Here is a 21,921-nt window from a genome sequence, read left to right as displayed (position 1 = left end):
GAAATCTCTTTTTCATGTGCTGTAATTGTTGTGATGGGTTTGTATGTGTTTGTATAAGTGTGTGTAGTGTAATGATTGATGTCTTGTGCGTAGGTTTACGCCTAAAATTATCTGGAAAACCTTGAATATGGTGAAGACGAGAGCAAAGCAAACCTTTCAAGCAATGTTTACAGAGGAGTAGCATTGTCCAGTTTAATCTCAGCTCCAACTCCTGTTTGAAACGTTTGGTAAACAGAATGGTAAGGGTTTGATGTTACAGTGTACTTCAACGTCATGCAATAGTATTATTGATTTTGCGGTTCCTCACACCTATCGACACTTGCAGCAATGATATCATGTATCTACCGTAGACAGATACACTTTTTATGCAGTGCTGCAAAAAAAATGTGAAAGTTAGACTAACAGAGATGTAATACAACAATTAAAAGCTTTCATTTCAATTTCCAGTTCTAAATAGGTTGAATTGAATTGAATTGAATTGAAAAGATACTTTATTGAGCAATATCCATTGCAACCCACAGGCTGAATTACAGACATTGTACACAAAGGACCATGAATACATTAAAAATGTAGATAATTATTAATGTAGCTAATGGATAAGTATTGTGATAGTGAAAAAACAAAACAAAGATAGTTTAGGATGGAAGGCATCCTAGGAGACTTGTACATTTTATCACAAAACCTTCTGACTATTTCTTTTTGAGAGATGATAATTCCAGGAATGCGTAGTTGTAATGATGTTGGTTTCTTAAAAAATAAACCGAACACAAAATAGCAAATATTGATTGTAGGTGACGGTGTGTGGGCCTTGGAATGCAATATCCTATGATTTATCATATCCTAGCTAGGTGATATCATTCTTTGAAATTTTAGTTCGTGTTTATCAAATGACGCCCTACCCTGATTTGACTTTGTTCTTCCTCGAAATGGGGGGGGGGGGGGGGGGGGAGGAGAGGGAAGTGTGATCATGGATCGCGGTTCGTTGTCTGTCTCTATAGTGGTGTGTTTACCTAACTGTCTCACCGCTCCTCATGTCTCAGAGGTCACTCTGGCTGTTGATTTTAGTGATCCTAATCAGGAGGTCATCATAGAAGGAATTTATTGCTCTGTTATGAGCCTCCCATTTTGGCTTGATCTCTTCTGGCCAAATGTGGCAAGAGGAAATAATGATGATGTACACCCGAGGTCTTCTAATCCAATATTCATTGCTCCCCTTTGACTGGCCTTGGAAGAAAGTAAATTGTATTTCTGTTGAAAATAACAAGCAATGCATAATGCAAATGTGACTTGGCATTTTATTTATTAATTAAGCATTAGTATGTGTGGAGAGGAAACTGTAGCTCAGGGGTATGTTGCTTGAATTCAGCATCCTTATGTTTTTTTTATGCCTCCGCCACGAAGTGGTGCCGGAGGCATTATGTTTTCGGGTTGTCCGTCCGTCCATCTGTCCTTCCGTCCGTCCGTAATGAATTTTGTGGACAGCGTAACTAAAAAGCCTTTTGAGGTATCCTAATGAAACTTGGCATGTATGTGTATGAGGGGGTGAAGTTGTGCCTACCAACTTATGGTGCACATGCTCAAGGTCAAAAGTCAAGGTCAAATACGTAAAATTTCACTATTTCCACCATATCTAAGCAATTCCTGAAGATATTTCTTGAAACATATTGTATACATGTATTACCCAATTACGATTCTCTGGAGAAAGTTTGGGGTCATGAGGTCAAAGGTCAAAGGTCTTTCTTTCTTTTTTTTTAGGTCTTTTGCCAAGAAGCATGTCAAGAAGGAGCGTGCCAGGGAGAGGGCGGAGCTTGCCAAGGCGTGGAACCTCCTCGATCCCCTTGGCAACGGCAGCCTCCCAATCACGGACGGACGCTTCCTCAAGCTCCTGAAGATTCTCAAGCCTCATGTGAGTAGCACTTTTCATCATCCCCTTCAATTGTGGACACATGCATACACAAGCATTCTTGCCTTTAAATATTCGTACAATCTATTACAAAAGGGGAAGTTTTTACCTAATTTATGTTTTTGTGTAGGATCATTATCAGTGAACTTTGCTTGTTTTTCATTTTTTTAAGATTGTTCAGTCAGATAGCTTGCCAAAATTTTCACCCTGAATTATTGCATGCATTTCAGGCAACCAGAAACCAGCACGAAAATAAAAACATGTGAATATTTTTGTATGTCATATGGTCCATTAATATCTGTCTTGATTCCGCGGAATTAAAAACACACAAAAATCATCTTACCCAGCCAAGCGTGAAAAAATACTTGCACAAAAATAACCATTGTAAGAGTATTGTATTGCAAAGTCATGTGCTTTTTTGGGATTTTCAACATCCTATATCACTGGATTTCTTCCCCTACAGTTTCACTGGATTTCAGACCTGAGATTTCCACTTTATTTCTAAATTCTGCTGTTTGATTGAATTTATAGCTCTGCTCTTCTGATATATTTCTCTTCTGATATATATCTACTCCCTACAAGCAATGCTTTTACTTAGATTCCTCATATTTCACATGTTTAATTGTTTTATTGTTGTATTTGACAATTCACCCATGCATTTTTTTTTAAATGTTTATGGTTTATTTGTTAAATGTGGAATATGGAACAATAAACACAATACAAACAAACAAACTGTTTTTTTTTTATTCATTGGATTTTATTGACAGCACACTGATGAGATGAACAGCCAGCTGATTGATTACCTGGACGACAACAATGATGGACAGGTGGACTCTCTAGAGTGGACCATCAGACTCAACGAAGCACTCTCATTCGAGTTTGAAGAGGACAAGTTTTATGATATTGTAAGTCAAAATATTTAAGATAGAATAGAGCAAGAAGAGAGAGTGAATAAATGGTCTCTCAGAATCTGGGCATATTCTTCCCTAACATCCCAATCCCCCTATAAAAAATAAAAAGATAAAAACAATAAATTATCATTTTGATAACTTTGGTAGCATTTTGATAACAGGAACTTACATTCATTCATGCACTTTTGCATATACAGTAATATGTGAGCCTTGGCAATTAAGGCAGTCCAGTATGCATCAAGAAATCATCACCCATGCAATAATCTTCTCTTTTGATAAGTTATGATAGTTGATGCAATTAACATTGTCATCTAAATAAGTTGAAATATATGTATCCAAATCTTGTGTATTTTCCATTGATATGAAAATTATTAACATATTGATGTGTTCATGGAATACTGTTGAAGTAAAATGTGCATCTTCTATCTCATGTTAGGGAGTCAGTGCCATTACCAAAATTTGATTTAAGTGCAGTTATTTTTTTCACTATACAGTGCATATCATGTTTTAACATTATAGGTGATGGATTTTGTGTAATGGATATCTACATGCACTATAAATGATGCATGAGTACTACACAATGAAATGAAATGAAATGAAATGAGACACAAATGAAAAGCATGGTGTTTCATTTGATATTGGTGTATTTACGCTCTACTTTACTGTCTGCATATAAAATTCAATGTTTTTTTGTTTTTTGTTTTTTTTGTGATTACTTCCAGGATACCGGCGGGTCAAAGTTTGTCTTCACGATGCAGTCATTTTGTCAGAAGGTCATTCGCTCGAAGGCCTTTTCCAGAATTGTGCTAACTCTCATTCTACTTCACTGGTGAGATATCTCCTTGGAATGCTCTGTAGTACATTCTCATCCACTTTTTCCTGCCCTGATCTGTTGATTGCTAATGCCACCAGTCACTAACATTTTCCTCAATACTCCTCTCTACTTTAGTGTAGTATGAAGCAGTATTCAGTTTTCAAAATCTGTGAGGGGAAGAGTGGTTTATGTGCCTGTCTGTATACTGAGGTAATTGCAATGTCATGCATTTGTGATTGACCACATTGAATTGTTATTGAGAGTAACATTTTTTTTTTGATGCTGAGGTCTGTGTATTCATCTCCATTAGCAAAGAAAAGTGAAAAAAGATACAATGTATTTGAGGCAAAGGCACATTATTGCCACTTCATCTCATCTCTTTTTAAGTTTATATTCCTCTTAATTCTTAGTTAAGGAAAATTATATGGTAAAAGTTTATCATATGAATTGATACTTGACTAGAAAAGAATCACTGAATGCATCAATATTTGAATGCCTTCATCATGAATGCAGTCATACAGGATTGGCAAATGGAATTGATTATGTGTTGTTTGAAGGTTTTCTTCTGGAATTAATAAGTTTATAGTGGCATGACTGCTTGCACAAAGAGAGGAAAAAGTGATTTAAGAAAGGAACTATAGAAGAAGTGTTTGAAGGAATAAATGAGAACACCAATGATAGAGTGCATGACTGAATGAATGAATGAATGAATGAATGAATGGATTAATTAATTAATCTTCTTGTCTGCCTTCACACAGCATTCTGTTCTGCCTGAAGTGGCATGACATGTCACCAACTGCAATGCTCAGCATTCAGATTCTGAAGACGACCATCATTTCTGCATTCCTTGTAAGTAATCATTTGCCAATATGCAATTCATATCTATTCATGTAGTAGCTTTGGTTTGAATTAATTTATAATGTTTGAAGATAGTTGAATAGATAATAAAGTGACAGATACATATTTTCTTTTGCTTCAAAAAATTCATGTCTTTGAATTATCTCCCTGTATATTTGTACAACCAGATTGAACATATACATATGGTGATTAAAACACTGAGGTTTTATTCAGTAAATCATTCTGACAGTGATTGTACCAGGAGATGGCATTGACTATGAATTGCTAGTATAACAAGTCATTAGAAAATCTCAGGAGTAACTAGTCCTTGAGACACCATAAGTGTACATCCTGTAGTTTCATATTAACCTGTTGAAGACGAGTTTCCAGTATAACTGGGCAGTGGTCCATGGGAAATTGTATGTTGTAGCAAAATCAGCCCGTCCTCAATGGGTTAAGTCTTGTGTATTGAGTTTGGAGATAGCGAACTGGAAAAAAAAGGAAGTCAACATTGTAGCCAAGTGTTGGGAGATAGTAATAATATTGTAACACAACCGGGACCGTTGTGTATCGATGTCGGGACTCTCCTGTCTTGGCATACAAAGGACTCAATTCTCTCTGATATATCACCGCATTTGTACGTAACAGATATCACAAATGAATTCACCGGTTATTGCCACGGTAATTGAATTGTATATTGCACAAGCACTTTACTTGCCTTTATTCTCGGAGATGGACGAATAAAACATAGGAAAGTATCTCACGGGGTTGCCCACAGCCCTTCACAATCTCACCAACTGCTCGTATACGGACTACCCACACACTGTCCTTACCCGGCCGTGGCTAGAACGCAACTGCCCATTTGTCAGTTCCTGTACAGACTCTTATTCATACCGCGTGCGTGTAAACGCACGCCCCGTCCGTACCCATATACTCTAAGACAACGTGCGTACACGCACTATCATGACATCACTTTGTTACAATATTTAATTTTGGACCTCGCCCATACAGGTTGAAGTGGTCCTACGCGTCCTAGCAGAAGGTCGGAACCTGCTCCAGGTCATCGAAATGCTGGACATTGCCCTCATCTTCATCGCCATGGTAGCCAACATTGTGTATTACGTCATCCCTGATGCCTACTTCTGGATCTGTAACATTATCTCAGGGCTTGCTGTGCTCATTAGAGTGTGCTTCAATTCAGACCAGGTGAGCAGGTTAAGTATTTACTCCTTTTTGTGCCAGGGACTTTGGACAGTGTATACAACACTATGGGGTTTTCTGTGCCAATCAGAACTCAAAAGCACAGAAAGGATTTAATGGTTTTGAGAATATCTCTGTTCAAGAAGTTCACATCTTTATGCTCTTGCAATTAGCTCAGTGGCGGATCCAGAGGGGCGCGCACTGGGCGCACCCTTTCCCCTTAATCTTTAAAAAAAAAATATATTTGTCAGCCGATTCTAGTGGCACCAGAAAATTGCACTGAAGCCTTTTTTTTTTTTGGGGGGGGGGGGGGGTTGTCAGCTGATGACACATGGAAGTGGAACAAGAAAGGAAAAAATTGCATGTGAGCCGTGTTTTTGGTTGTTTGTTTTGTTTTTTGCTTGTCAGCTGATTAAGCCGGGAGGTGGCACCAGAAATATTTTTTGCCAACCCCCCCCCCCCCCCTCCCTTTACGGAATTCCAGGATCCGCCCCTGTAGCTTGAACACTCCAAGCTTTAATTGGCATTCAGTGAATTGCTTCCCCCCCCAAAAAAAAAAATAAATAAATAAATAAATAAATAAATAAATAAATAAATAAATAAATAAAAAAAATGATAATAATAATAATAAATTAATTAATAAAAATAAGCAAAAACAAAATTAAACAAAAACAACTGAGCTGTAATGTAACTTTGTGTTTGTGTGTAAAAATGTGATCATCCCAGCTAAAAGCCATAGTGGTTACGATGATTATGTAAGCCTTATTCAATTTTTGAAGATCAGGGCCCCGTTTTATCAAAAGATAAAATCGATTTCAAATTTCCTTAACACACAGGCTGCCATAGACTTACAGTTGAAATCAACTATATAATCACTTTTAACTCTTCATTAAACAGGTTCCTGTATGTATTAATTACAAAGCATACGTGTGGATGTACAAACAAAGCTCAGCATAGGTCCTCGGTCAGGTCCTTAGTTGTATTGTTGTCGCTGTTTTGGAGTGAGATTTTTTGATCGAATTCATTAAAGTTGACTTGTGATTAAGTTGTGTAAAAATAATCAGCATTCCACATCTGATGCAACGTCAAGCATCTTCAGGTTCCAAAGTAAGCCTTCAGTCATTCCCAAATCAGACTGATATGTACTTGTAAGCAAATTGTCCCCATCCCCTTCTTGTTCTCAGAAAAGTTATTTCAGTCATATAGTGAACTGATGTACTCCTTGTGCTTGTTTATGAATTCTCTTTGAGGCATCCATGATATTTTCATAGTGCTAGTTGATTGTGACAGACTTTCCTAACTGTAATCATAGTGATATCAATACAGAATGTCTCTTTAGCAAAGATGTTATCATTTCTTGTTTCCATGGCAACAGACCAAGAAGGCGGTGCTGGTGTTCTCCATCAAGGTCTTTCCTGTCATGTTCAACCTCATCATTGTAGTCTTCATCATCATGTAAGTCAGTTATATTGGGTCTCATAAAGAAGTAGAGCCAATTTTGCTTGTGCCATCGATAAAATTATGATAATTGAGCAGCCTATTGTATATCTGTGTGCCTGTAGGCATGAGCAGAGGCACGTATATAAAGAGAGAGAGAGAGAAGAAAGAAAGCGATAATAGATATAATAGATATAATGGATAAATAGATATGAATATGGGTATATAGGAGGACAGACATACAAGAACATGTCATATGTATTAGAGTAATGATGTACCTGGTATAGTTGGACCTTCTATTCATCAACCATTTTTTGATTAAATACCTTTTATCTTAGAATATTTCCCTCAGTTTCACCTTAATTTCATTTCACTCGAGGCAAAAAAAACTGCAGATTCATATCCCGGGTTCAGATTGTTGACTCGTACCGTATACGCAGAATTCTCGGCAACAAACGCAAGTGACATTTTTTACTGTGCACCGGTGCAAGCTCATCATTTTAATCGACTGCCCGTTCTCCCATTGATAAAGCACGTAAATCTAGTGAATGGCAAAGCTGTGTTAACAATGATTATGTGTATTACTAATGAGGATTTTCTTCAAATCTTTTTCCTCCTGTTTCCTCAAGTTATATACCTGTATCCCCCTAATTTCTCTTTATTTGTATTCTTGTTCGAATGTTCCAGCGTATTGCGCCCTGTCCCAAGCGTACTTTTAGTTTTATACGCGAGAAAGCATTTCGCAGGGTGGTCGATCTGAAAATAGGCGGTCGATGTGTTGTAGACTCAATCAATACACATCTTTGTCGTTCTTTGATTTTTGCATTTATTAACCCAGAGCTTCTCTTTCATGATGTTGTTGACACCAATATTGATTGCAGACAATTATTTCTTCAGAAACATATTGAGATAATGAGATAGTGCTGACCTATCTCAGACTACTTTCAAAAGAACCAAGGTGTGATGAAACTGTTATAATGCTACTGTGCCAAATCCTCAACCAGGATGGCATGATCCTAAATCTTTGCCAAAATTTGCATTTTGTGATGAAAAAGCACAGATTGATTTCATTTCAAAACAGAGCAGGCATTAAAATACAAAAGTAAAATGATGATATTAAATGAAAAAGAAATAACTTTAAACTGTTTTAGCAATAAATGATGCATAGAGAAGGTTTTGCAGATAAAGATGATCAGTCAAGATTTAATATCTCACTTGTAAATGTTTGCCATCTTTTCTTTTCACCAGTTCATTCTTCTTTTCTGTCCTGGGTTGGGAGCTGTTTTACGATGTCCCAAAGGACGAAAGCTATGAAGCCGGCGTGTATGAGTACAACTGTGGCATCGGCTTTGATTCTTTCCTGTGAGTTGAATCCATTGTATGTGCCCAAACAGGTCCCCCACTAATAGATTGTGTAGTGTAGAGGCATACCGTTACTTACACAGCATCGTTAGTGATAACTACCAAGGAATAATTTCTCCATGTATGCCTAGTATAGTGATTTTGTTGACAAAGACACTGGAAGATCTGTGCAACAAACCCCATTCAGTCAAGCAAATTCACAATCTGTACTACATTATTCACAGCTTTCCATAGGGGTAAACTAACTGTGTTTTGTGTACACTTATGACAAGTTTTCGCAGTGTTCCAATCATGGGTCAGGATGCCTACTTTGAAAACATGCTGTGTGTATTTTTGTGTATGAAAGATTCTCAATGTCATCTGGAAAAAAAAAAAAAAAGCTGATGTGAGGATTCTAAATACTGCTCGAATGACTTTCACTTCCGTCCAGGTGCTCTTGGCTAATGGTGTTCCAGATTGTGACCACGAGTAACTGGCATGAAATCATGAACGCTGTGAGTTGATGGCCGACGTGCAGACATACACGTGTACCTTACTGTAACCTTACCAAATCTCTGGCTACATTGCTTTACTCTCAGTGAAGTTATTGTACCATTAATGGTCTCCCTTCCCTGCTGAAATGATGAAATTTTACCTAACCTCTTTTGTATGTCTGTCACAAAATCCATGTGATTGCATCCATAAGATTTATTCTATCGAATTTGTGAACTGGTAATGACTCGATGTATAGCCACTGTAAACATGCTATCCTGTGCTTGTACAGTAGTAAGAGTTTGCACACTTAGCAAGAGATGGCCTGTTATGCATCCAATAGATTTGTCGTGCATTCAGTAATTACCTGATGAATAATTAAAAACAGAAAAAAAAAATTGGCAAAAAATTGTCCATAATTCTATAAAACATATAATGCATGTGTCTTTTCATGTGTCAGTAGGAATAGTGTGCATGCTTTAATCAGGGAAGCTGATCTATACCTACACAGCTGCACCTCCTTGGTTGAAAAATTCCATAGTTACCGTATGCACACAATTCCTGATGACGCACTCAGACCCTGTGCATCATTCGTATACTGGCAGTCATTAATATCATCCATGCTATCATTCATCACATGTCATGATTATGCTGTCTTTGTTGTCATGATGCTAAGGGAGTGTATCAAAGGACATCTTGTGGAGATGATACTTGATTTGTGGAGTTACACTGCACATGAGAATAAAAACATACAGTTGAACCTCTATTATCCGGCCTCCCTTTATCCGGATCTCTCTATTATACGGACGCAATCTCGCCGTGATTTAAAAAAAAAAATATAATTACAGGAGGAAAGGGGGATTCCCAACTCCACGAGAACTCCTACACAAACACACATGAATTACATATACTTGATACATTTCTTAATAATTATTTAGGTAAATCATCCCAAGAATTTATAAAAGAAAATGATTTCATTCTTGCAAACACAAACCTCTATTTTGGGGTCTGTTACTGTGTGTAACAATGAAAAGGTTGCAGTATACACATTACTACATGTGGTACTACAATGGGCTACATCAGTACATGTGTATGTATATATACATGTATAAAGCATTGAGTCTCCCGTATCCGGCCAAATCCCTTATCCGGATGAGCCCCGGTCCCGACTTGTCCGGATACGAGAGGTTCAACTGTACATGTATGATGTTGTTGATACCCAAATTAATTTCATAACTTACAGAAGCAAAAGAGCGAAATCTAAAGAACATTTGTGTAATCTTTTTTTTTTTGCAGGCTATGGTTGCTACCACGGACTGGGTCTGCATATATTTCGTTGGCTGCTTTAGTACCATCAATCTCTTTGTCATGAAGTAAGTCACAACAAATATCTTTGGGTGTTACGGAGACATTGCAAAAACCATTATGTTTGATTGATGAAGTATTGCAAAAGTCATTATGTTTGATTGAACTTGTGAATTCTCTTAGAGCACAGCTTGTTTTATTGTTTTGAGTGGGAAGTCATGCAGAAACTGTGCTATCTAGTTTTGATTAATCAACATGTAATGACTTGTAATTTTGTTTTGTCAGAATTCTCAATGTACTTGTCTATTTCTTTCTTCTTAAAGAGAGAGAGAGAGGAAGATAGAAGAGATAGTGATATACACACAAAGCTAAGTTTATATGCATTGTCAATGTTTGATCCACCAATAGGTAGTGAAATAAGATCAATGAACACCAACAAACCAAACCCAATTATGACTAATCTTGACACAATATTTGTGTGTCATTTGTCATCTGCATATGAATTGGATGAATATAATGACAGCTTTCAAAAAGATGTAATGCCCATGCATAGTTGTTCTGTTAACTGCATGAAGAAGCAATAATCTACATCATGCATTCTCGATTACAAATGATCATTATGCATTATATGAAGAATTATAGCATTTTGGTGTCATGACATTTGTATCGTATACAAACAATTGACACAAATTGCACAAGAGTGTATTCAGCGCATTCTACTTCTGTATACTCAGTTATCAATTAAATCAATGTACATCTTTCATAAAGAAATAAGAAAATATGCTACATAAGTGCAGGAGCCCAAACACAATTATACAGGTGGATCCCAGGATATTGTCTATAATAGTATTCAAGAAAAACTCTCTGTAGTGACAGGTTTTGTATCTTATAAACATGAATACATCTTGTACATTCAGGGTTTCGATTTTGTACATTCAGGGTTTCGATTTACAGAACTGTATTTGTGATTTGATCGTTCATTGTATAATGTATACGTAGATTCATCCTTGCAATATTTTGTTTTTCTGTCCAGTCTCTTTGTTGCCATAGTGATCGAAGCCTACAACAAACTGGGCACGGAGAGGGAGCTTGAGAAAGCACAAAATTCTGACAAGAAAGCTCAAGAGGTAAGCTGTAAAATTAGACTGGTCCAACAGGTTGAGTTTTCAGGTCAATCTTTTCAATCTCTCAGAAGAACAGATTGTCATCTGCCGGGCAAAATGATCCCAGCATAAAATGTCACTCCTAAATCAAATTTTTGTTTGTGACATAATTTGACAGAGTTTTGAAAGCTCTTTCATTTGATGTGACTATTATTTTTGTGTGCGTGAGATTTTTCGAGCCAGAAAGCCGCAAGTCCCTTCTGCCAGGCAGACAACGAGATAACATGAAAGCAGCAGAATAGGAAAGGAAATTGAGATAGCAATCAATTTTCTTCGACCTCTTGCATAATTGATGTGATTGATTAGAAGCTTTGGAGGCTATTATTACTCTTTTGTGGGCTAGTATTGGGTGGGTTGACATCATCTATTATTCCTTCAGAAGCTGTGTGTGGGAAAGGTTGCTTCTCTAGGTTTGCTCCCTGATTACTGTGAAAAGTGCCATGGGATCTTCAGGGTGAATGTGATATACATTGTATCACTGAAATCATTGTCCAAGGAACAGGCAGAGTTTTTGATGATGGTATCCTGTTGTCAGATATGACTGGCATTTTCCATCGTTAACTATTTTGATTTACCACTATATGTGCCCATGCACCCCTGTAAAATTGGCCTAGCTATTTGAGAAGTGTGTGGTAGATTTTTTCTTAAATGTTTTGATGTAACATTTGCTGGACAAACCTGCTCTGGCAAAACAGGTCAACTAGGATGTCATTGTGATGCAACAGGAATACAGAAACTTATATGATTCATATTTAATGATAGTTAATCTCAGGACATCTGTGCGTATTGGTGGAGAAGGCATGTCAGGGAAATGTTTTGAAAAAAAAACCTTTCAGGGGATGAGCTGAATGATTACTGTATACGCCATATATTTTGTGGGATTATATTTTTGCTATTTTTGCAGAATTTGTGATTGGGGTGAAATTTTGTGAGCACGTGAAAATGATAACTCTGATCCCAACATTTCTTTCTTCATTACTGTACTCCACAATCGTGAATCTAACCACTTGCGAAATTGTCAGGAAGTCCCAGTTCACAAAAATTACACTTGCTAGATATATGGTGTATACAGTAAATCACAGGGAGGGTCAAGCCGTGTTGATCCTTGTTGATGTCATCTGAAGGATCCTCTGTATGAAGATGGCTATTTTTTCTCATCGTGTTGTCATGGCAGAGCGAGCAGGAGAAGAGTCCCAGAATGAGCAGTAGTCCTCGGATGAGGCGTCCCAGCAGAGTGGTAAGATGCTCTAGCTATCCTTAACAAAAAACAATCCCCAGTTCTTCTCTCCTTCTTCCTCATTGGTTGGACAGCTAACTCTTCTCTCTTTTCCTTCCAATGGTAGAAGCCCTTTTTGGTGAACCCTCCTGAAATAAACAGCCTATTTACATAAAGAAATAGATTGCCGTATGAGAGGCAAGATTTCAGAAAAAGTAATGATGTTACAAGCAAAAGAGAATCACTCTAGAAGTTCTTCAGACCTTGATAATCTGCTTTTGAAGTTCAAAATGTTTTCAAGTCATCTTACGAATAAAATAGATATGTTTCACATTATGTCCTTGAGAAATAATCAAGTTATATTTACTGCCATGTTAGTCAATGTTTTGCATTTTCTCTGTTCTAGCCCCCCCCCCCCCCCCACCCTGTGATTTGCCAGTGAGGGCTAATACCTTTGATAGTCTCATAGATGATTTGCCACATAACATTTCACCTGGATTGATGTGTTTCTTTACTAACAATTAAACAAGTTATAATATTCTCACATCAGTGATGATATATGACATGGTTAATGGTGGTAGTATTCAAAATACTGTAGTCTCTATAAAATATAAAACTTATTGATTTTATTTTGTATCTGTAAAAGAAATGATTGCAGTTTTGGAATGAATACTTTTAATGTGCTATGTTATATGTTTTATATTTTATTTTGCCATAAGTCAGCTGTGTGTACTGCCTCCTTGTCCAGTTCAAATTAAATGTTTTTCATGCATGCCCTTAAGATTATGCATGAAATGAGAAACTTCTTCCAGAAAAGCATATCACAGTTCATAATTCTCTAAAAAGTGCTCTTTCCTTGTAAAATTTGTGTCCATGAATGAAAAAAAAAGTTATTGGAAAGTAATGTCTGCTGTAACCACTGCATGAAAACTAATTGTGGGGATGTGTGTGTGTTTTTTTAAATAGAATTATATTCATATATTCATAAAATTATGACTTTATCATAACTGTATTATACATGTGTTGACATGCTCTCAATACCTAATAGTGTACCATCTGGTCTTTACTTTACCTGCTTGTAACATGTGATCCTTTTTAACAAATATCCTCTTGCTGGCTGGAATGATTTCAACCTTTTATCACGTACATTTGAAACTTGAAGTAACAGCACTTTGGTAATAAAGAAACCCATCTTAGAATGTGACAGTCTGAAATTCGGGACATATTGTGAGTCGAAAAGGAAAATGACTGCTCATGCTTGAAATCAACTAATGAAGAAATTGGTTCCATTCAATGGTGGTAGAATGACTGAGATTTAAAGCGATCCAATCGTATTATGTAGGAAAGGGAAGTGTCTACAATCATATTGAGAGAGGATACTGCAATTAAGATAATGTTAGTACTTGTAATCTAAATGCATTATCAGATGATAAGAATTACCTAAAATTCTAGACACAATTCATACAAGATATTTACTTCAAAGCCTAGTGTTGCAACAATCAACACCAATTTAGTATAATACGTGGAGACCTTACATTTACAGTTGACAGACTATGGTGATTGTCTAGCCTGAATTAAGCCATGCATGTCTGATGTGTGTTTAAACCCCTTTCCCCTCTCTCCTAACCCAACTGCACAAACCATCTGCCCTCTTACTTTACTTTGGTTCACCTTCTCACACTGCCGGTGCACCTTCTCACACTGTCGGTGCACCTTGTCACACTGTCGGTGTACCTTCTCACACTGTCGGTGTGCCTTCTCACACTGTCGGTGCGCCTTCTCACACTGCCGGTGCACCTTCTCACACTGCTGGTGTAACTTCTCACAATGGCGGTGTACCCTCTCACACTGCTGTTGTACCTTCTCTAACTGGTGGTGTTCTCTAATCAGAGTGTCACAGCCTCTTTTGGTGCCTTCCCCACCTCACCCTGTGACCACCTTGGCGTTCCTGGGAGTTTCTTTCCTAACCCAGCTGTTAAGATTGTAAGTCCTGTGCAATTGTTTACAGATGGATACAGTATTAATCCAGCACTTTGTCTCGATCCATTTATTATAACATCATGAAAGCTTCTATATTTTTTTCTTATCTTGTAATGGGAGAGTCGTATGTTTTAGTTATGATACATTGAATTCACAAATGTATGCAAACAGGATCAAGCAAGGTGTCCAAATTTGTTTTTTGGACGTCTATCTTTTTATTCAGTTTATGTTGAAAGGTTTTCAGGTATATTGTCTTTTGTTCTCTATGTACTGTACATTGATACTGGTGGCTTGTACATAAATGTCGAGACTGTAACATACAAATGTACCTTCCGTTTCAACTATGGCATGTGATTTGTATTGCTAAATGTTTCTGGTGGATTGCTGCTAGCTTACTTACAAAAGGCTTCATTCATCTATAGTGCATGAGAAATTTGAAAGAAAGCGTCATCAATGGGCTTTTACATGTGCGCTTGGTTATTTCATCAAAATGCTCTTGTCAGCAGTATTATGCTGTGCATGATTGGCATTAAGGGTGATTAAATTCAACTAAATGACATCTCTGTGTGTATTTGTGTGTGTGCATGTATTAAGCAGGGAGGTGGCCCACCTCCCTGTATTTATAAGCAACATGACCTTTTGGGCTTATCAGGTTAGAGTTAACACAGAGTTTCTCCTTGGCAAGTAATGACCCTTCCCCTTCTGTCCATCATTCATCCACAGCCAATCATAGAGGAGGAAGAGGAGGAGGAGCCAGAGGAGGACCTGAGCGGACTGAGTCGAGAGGAGCGAAAGAAGAGGCAGATGAAGAAGAAGCGGGAGAAGAAGAAGAACAAGTTCAAGACCATGATCGTGGTCATCACGGCTTTCCGCGCCACCAAGGACTCCGAGCTCAATCTCACCGTTGGGGAGGAGATTGAGGTGATAGGCAAGGTGAGAATGACTCTGTACTTTCCCAAACATTCCTTGTCAATGTTGGAGTGAGCCTGTCTTTTCTTGAGCAGTGTTCGTTTTTAGTTGTCATTATGAATGAGTTAGGCGTGTTTAGTCCAGTAGCACAGAAGTAGAAACAGACTGTTGCAAACCTTACAGATTTCAGCAAGTTGTGCTGTTTGTCATCCTAGCCCATGATGTGTCGAGATCGGGTTGTGGTTGAGAATAGAAATTTTGCTTGTGGCATAGCATATGGATTTAAACAATAGCCAGTGCAAAGATATTAAAACTGAACTTGGCTGTGATATGGGATACAGTAATCAAGAGGTCAGTTTCTTGCAGTAAATGACATTTTTTTTTCCCATCCGATGCCCATCCTTCTGGTGAAAGCGTATTGAGATGTTGGGTCTTGCATGCAATTCTTTCACCATACAGCAAGATGAGTGGTGGGAGGGGCGCAAGAATGACCAGCAGGGCTGGTTTCCAGCCTCACATGTACGGGAGGTCAAACGCAGCCAAGTCAACGCACCTGTCCCCCTCATGCAGCGCCCCCACATGGCCCGCAAGGCAACCGAGGAGAGCCTTGGCTGGAGCGACAAGGACGAAGCCCCCATGAGCCCACCGGGGTTCACTTCGGTGAGTCGTTTTCTTTGTCTTGTATGGCACACTGTGCCTGGTTGATACCATTTGCTGACTATTGCTAGTAACCTGGGGTGAACAACGAGGGGTCAGCATCACTTGTCCATTTTTTCTATGGGAGTACCACAGGGTGTCGCACAAAGATGCAAAGCTGTATTGGGGCTTCTCTGAACTGGCTAATATGACACCTGCTATAAAGGGGAAATTATTGCTTTTGTGATGGCTTTGCCTGATCTGGCTTTTTGAATCATTGGAAAATCAATGTTTTCACTCTAGTTCTTTCCAAAATTGGCGGTAGTCACTCGCCGAATGAAAAAAAAAAAAAAAATGATTACCCCTCCATTGCTGTGACTTTATGCATCAGCGAATCTTACATGGTCAGTGTAATGGGAAATTTGCCGGTACATGATGCCACATGAATTTAAGAAAAAATGTCAGTCGTCACATATCTTTGTGTGCATCTCTTGCTTTTGATTCACTTCCAATCCATCTTTTTTTTCTCTCTTCACCTTCATTTTCTTTCATTTCTCTGTTCTATAGTTTTCTTTTGTTTTGTGTAATATTATTCGATGCTTGCTTGTCAGATTATTCTATTTACTCGAAGGGTACAATTCTTTCCCTTTCTCATATCTGTCTCTTCAACCATGTAATATATGCCTGCACCTTTAGATCATCCTCCTCCTCCTCTTTTTAATTCATCTGTCTACTTGTATCTCTTTTGCTATTTATGTTTGTCTCTGTGTTTTCATATCTTCTGCATTTATATCACAAAATACCAAGTATCTACCCTTTCTTCACTCTTCAAAAAAAATCATCTATTTCAAATGTGGCCTGTTTCACCCATTTTGGGTAATTTTTGACACATTACACCCAATATTTCTATTTCAGTATCTATATATTGTCGCTGGGGTGACAAGACCTTGTATCTGCAATTTTGGTGAAAATGACTTTTTTGGATTAATGGTCAAATAATTGGTTAATAATGTCCTGTCCAAATCCCAACTGTCTTACTCCACAAATGAAGCCACCACGGCATGTCAAAGGAAAGGCTATCCCATTCAGTATAGTGCTTTGGCCGCCATGTTTTTTGGCTCTCCTGAACATTTGACATTTTGTAGATACGAGGTCTTGTCACCCCAGCGACGATATTTCGCTCTCACTGTCCATTCATACTCTGTCTGGTCATCCTTTTGGCTCCCTGATATTTTCTGTCACTCCTGCTGTATGTGTAATCTCATCTCTTTCTTTTGTTTGCCATTTATTCACCCTCTATTCAAAGTCTTTTATTATAGTCATCTCAATCATCTCAGTACTTAATTACATTCCGTGGTCTGTTTGGTCATTGTCAGTGATTTCATGTACTCGTAGCTTTTGCATCAAATTGAATGCATAATTGAGATATATATCAGAAAGTTTGATGACTTTGTGACATCCCTCCTTTGACTTGTGCTCTTCACAGCGTTCCTCTCAAGATCAACTGATGTCGACGACGGGGTCGACCTCCAGCATGGACACGATGACCAGACGGCCCAAGCTCAAGTTGAAGAACACGTCCGGCGGTAATTGGAGAAAGGATATCTTGGGAGACATCACCGTCATCAACCCTCAAGAGGTGAATGAACTTTTGTTTAGTTTTATATCCTTGTTTTTGTCATAAACATCACCAGAGCTTCATACAGAAAGACTGACCAAACAATATTGTACTTGTCCATTAAACTACTATCATTTCCTCTTCAGCTTAGTCCTTGGAATGCAAGTACAAATTGTATTTTGCTGAGTGTATATTTGAATGGTTGATCATGTCATTGCATGCACAGCTGTATTTACAAGAAGCATCCATTTACAAGAGATCCAGTTTTGCTTTGAATGGCATTACAAGGTAGTAACTGTTGTTATCATAATTTTTTTTTTCATTATCCTATATAACATGTTTAATTGCAGCTGTCTGTTTATTAAGTGGATAATCATCAAATGCTGTATTGATGTTCACGTTTATTTTTCTCAAAATTAATCCAAATTTCTCCTATCAGCTGAAAGAACTGAACAAGATTCTAAAGGCTCAACACTCAATGAATGCCAGTCTTGGAGGGGTGAGTACATCATTTTTTCTCGTCTTTTTGTATGTTTGTTTTCATGATATTGAATCTCATTGCAAAGCAAAGTTTGAAACATGGAATACTGTATATGCCATATTATATGTAGCGACTCTGATTTTTTGAGAATTAATGCCCCCTGGCAATTTTGTGAGTGGTTAAATTTGTGATCATGGAGTACAGTAGTAAACAGAGAAATGTATGTGTGCATGTCGCATTCATGTCAGGATCAGAGTCAATATTTTTGTGTGTTGTTACATTCACAAATAACACCCAACTTGTGAAATTTGGAAAAAAAAAATAGAAACACCATGTGATATTTGACAAATACAGCAACTCAGGGTTAAGAGATGATTCTAAATACTTGCAGCATTGATATTAGACATTGTTATATTCCATAGCTCTGCTGAGAATGAAATTTCTGGAAATGTCACATGCAATTCACATATTATTGATTGATAAAATGCAAGAACACAAATTATTTCGTGTGATAATTGAGAAATTGACTGATCATGATGCAAAAGTTTTGAAGCATATCAATGGGCATGTGTGTGGTATAGTTTAGAGGAGGTTCCAGAAATCTTGTAAGACCAATCTTGCAAACTTTTTCATTGTTTGTTCTTTGTCCATGTCAGACATTACGGAGACAGCCAACCATGTAAGTATCATTCGATTCTTTCAGTTATGTTTGTAGAAAACTACATGGAAGTTTTTCTGTCTGTGTAGTTCTCCCCTTCAGACAGTCATAAGTCCCCTCATGACAGTTTATGTATTGTCTATATCAAACAGTAGACAACATGCAGGGGTACATTTTTAAACTGCACCTCAATCACTGTATTTCTCTACTGTTTCTCTAAAAACCCATACATTTGATGACTTGAAAATTATGATACTTCTTTCAAGTCAGTCAAGTCTATTTGGGCAGGAAATGTGGGTATGTTCAAATAGGACGTCTGATTTAATTCTTTCATTAATTGACACATTTTGAGCCAAGAATTCCAACAGTCTTCTTTGAAAATGCTTATAATTTTGCCATACTGACTTTCTGATGGATATGTAGACTCAATATAGATTTCATTCTTCTGTCGGCCATGCATATACTGCATCAATATGCCATGTATGTCACAACCATGAATATTTTCTTGATTAGGACTTTGTAAGATAATTTTGAGAGTGATTGCATTCATGATCAAAGACCACAGTAATTAAATAAGATATAAATATTACCCCTTTCATAAGAAATGGTAGTGATTTCCCACCATCCATACCTTGAATCTCTGTTAATTGAGGCAATATTTCATTTTTGAAATTTCATGAATACCAGTTATCTCACATAATTTCTAAAAAATAGTGATATTTTTATAGTACAGGATGTATTGAGTACATAGTGCACACACACACAAAGAAAAAGGAAATATTGCTGCCAACAGACACTTCAGCACATTTTGTGCATTTGGAAAGATGAAGAGATATTTTTTAATCATTCAGAGAAAAGATTTATGACAGGAAGAATCCTACCTTGGAGGAAATCACTTCAGCGTAGTGTGCCATATATTTTGATGCAATGCTAAGTGACAAACCATTCTTGTACTGAATGCCCAGATCGGAGAGCATAGCAGAGGAGAGTGAACCAGAGACCAAGCCTGAAATCAAGATTACACCAAGAAATATTCCTCCTCCTCCAGTGGTAAGTTCCACTCTTCCTTTGTTGAGGTATTGTTCAGAGATCTATCTCAGTAACTTGCAACTCTGTGCAGTGGACCAATCAAAAAAGCTTTCTATTTTAATTGTCATGTAATACCCCACCTTGCTAATCCACATCTCTTTGTACTACAATGCTTTCATGTAAAGAATCATGAATTATGCAGATTATGTGAACAATATAAAATGGGAAAGAGCACAAACTGTGAGAGTAAATTGCATGATCATGGATCAGGTAGTGTACACTTCCTCAGAATGACTTTTCTTTCATTCAAATGACCACACCTTTCTCTTTCTTGTGTCCAATGACAGATCAGTGTCCAGCAAGCCCCGCCCATGGAGCAAGTGATTGAAGAGGAAGAGGAGGAGCCAGAGCAAGACAAAGGTGAGTTTCAAGCACTCCTTGGGGGAAAGAAGTGAACATCAGAGATTCCTGCATACCAACCCCTTTCAGAGTTCTTGAATCATGCATGCATTCATTGAGACTCTCCTTAGAGATCATTATCTGTGTGATTCATGACATCACAATCAAAGTTCATTGCAGTGATATCCTATTCTCTTCAATCTGGTGAGAGGTCCCATGAAAATTGATGCAGTATTCAGTGATGAAATATGATATGATGGTAATGATGTTACTCCTTGCCTTTTGATATCAGTTGGGACCTCTTTCAAATTGCTAAAATCTTTGATATACATGGTTGTATAGGACTGTGTAGTGTTTCATTTAGTCCACATTCCATTTACATGCTTTCAGTTTGAGCTAGTACAATTGTAGCTGCTTCATCCGAGCAGTTTCATTCACATTCATTGAATCAATGTAATGTCACTACATTATGAGGCTGTATATACTAAGAAAAGAGATAAGCCAATAGTTGAGAAAATGCATTATCAAGGAGTTAAGCATTAAAAAAAAAAAGGATAAAATGATTTGATTAATTACCCAAAGTCCCTGTCAGAGATACAGGAGGGCATAGGGATTGTGGGAAGTCAGAAGTAACGACCTTTTATTCTCTTGTGATTCAAAATTCCAGGTTGAAATAAAAAAACAGAAAAGTTACAAGAGGGATGCACCAATGTATCATAGTCACAGATCAAATACAGCGTTATCTTAGCTGCATTAACTTTTATTATATGCATGTACCTCTCCAACAACATTCATGATTCTATGTAACCAGCTTTTCCCAAGTTAGCATGTATTCATATACCAGTACTCTGGAAATATGAAATCATGGGCATTGCTGTGTATTGCCTTCTGTACTTATTGTCAAATGAAAGACCTTCTATGCATCATATGACAACATGAGACATCATGTAATGTAGTGTACAATGCTTCTCACCAGCAAAATATATTCATATTTCTTGTCACTAGTTGTCATACAAACAAGTCCAATCAGTAAGTTGAATAGCTATTCTTAGAACATCCTGATTTGTTCCACCATGTGTTATCTATACATGCACAAGTCATGGCCATGAATTATGATATCTTTATGACTATGGGACACTGCTGCATGAAGCTTCCAGTTGAGCTGGCGTCTGAAGACTGTATTCCCCCCCCCCCCCCCCCCCCCCCCCATTGGCAGATTAGTAGAATTGCCAAGAAATGAAAGAAGCGCACTGATTGGCTGTAGATCAAGGGCTAACCTGGCTCACTATGTGTTGTGTTGCACATTTTGCATCATCTACTGGTCTGTTTGAGTTTATACACCTAAGTTCCCCCGTCAAAATTCGCCAATGGGGTTCCAAATTGAAGTGAGATCATTGTAATCAGAGAGGTATGAGAGAGAGTCTCTCAGACACTTCCCTGATCCCATTATTTCATTTCTCGTTACAGTGCCATATTTATATGAGACATTTTCCATTTGTAGTAAGTCAGTTTGTAGATGCGTAAAATGTACCAAAAAAGTATCAAAGAAAAAAAAATGAATGAAAATGAGCAAAATAAATAGGATTCCATCT

General features: G+C 37.6%; 1 protein-coding gene across 1 annotated transcript in view; it reads left to right on the top strand.

Moving 5' to 3' along the window:
- Positions 1–21,921, top strand: part of LOC139745634 (uncharacterized) — a 42,797-nt gene that overhangs the window by 14,593 nt on the left and 6,283 nt on the right. Inside the window, exons 10-27 of the mRNA XM_071656033.1 lie at positions 1,756–1,906; positions 2,671–2,808; positions 3,537–3,643; positions 4,387–4,477; positions 5,477–5,671; positions 7,041–7,120; positions 8,351–8,464; positions 8,895–8,958; positions 10,232–10,308; positions 11,274–11,367; positions 12,578–12,640; positions 15,323–15,532; positions 15,968–16,168; positions 17,631–17,783; positions 18,202–18,261; positions 18,900–18,922; positions 19,867–19,951; positions 20,278–20,350. Coding sequence (XP_071512134.1) covers positions 1,756–1,906; positions 2,671–2,808; positions 3,537–3,643; positions 4,387–4,477; positions 5,477–5,671; positions 7,041–7,120; positions 8,351–8,464; positions 8,895–8,958; positions 10,232–10,308; positions 11,274–11,367; positions 12,578–12,640; positions 15,323–15,532; positions 15,968–16,168; positions 17,631–17,783; positions 18,202–18,261; positions 18,900–18,922; positions 19,867–19,951; positions 20,278–20,350 — 1,979 coding nt within the window. The remainder of the gene's footprint in view (positions 1–1,755; positions 1,907–2,670; positions 2,809–3,536; positions 3,644–4,386; positions 4,478–5,476; positions 5,672–7,040; positions 7,121–8,350; positions 8,465–8,894; positions 8,959–10,231; positions 10,309–11,273; positions 11,368–12,577; positions 12,641–15,322; positions 15,533–15,967; positions 16,169–17,630; positions 17,784–18,201; positions 18,262–18,899; positions 18,923–19,866; positions 19,952–20,277; positions 20,351–21,921) is intronic.

Source organism: Diadema antillarum, unplaced genomic scaffold, assembly GCF_040938485.1.
Source record: "Diadema antillarum isolate AM-2024a unplaced genomic scaffold, OU_Dant_1.0 seq00001280_RagTag, whole genome shotgun sequence".
Classification (NCBI taxonomy): domain Eukaryota; kingdom Metazoa; phylum Echinodermata; class Echinoidea; order Diadematoida; family Diadematidae; genus Diadema; species Diadema antillarum.
Note: the sequence above shows the minus strand (reverse complement) of the source record. Positions and strands in the feature narration are given on the sequence as shown.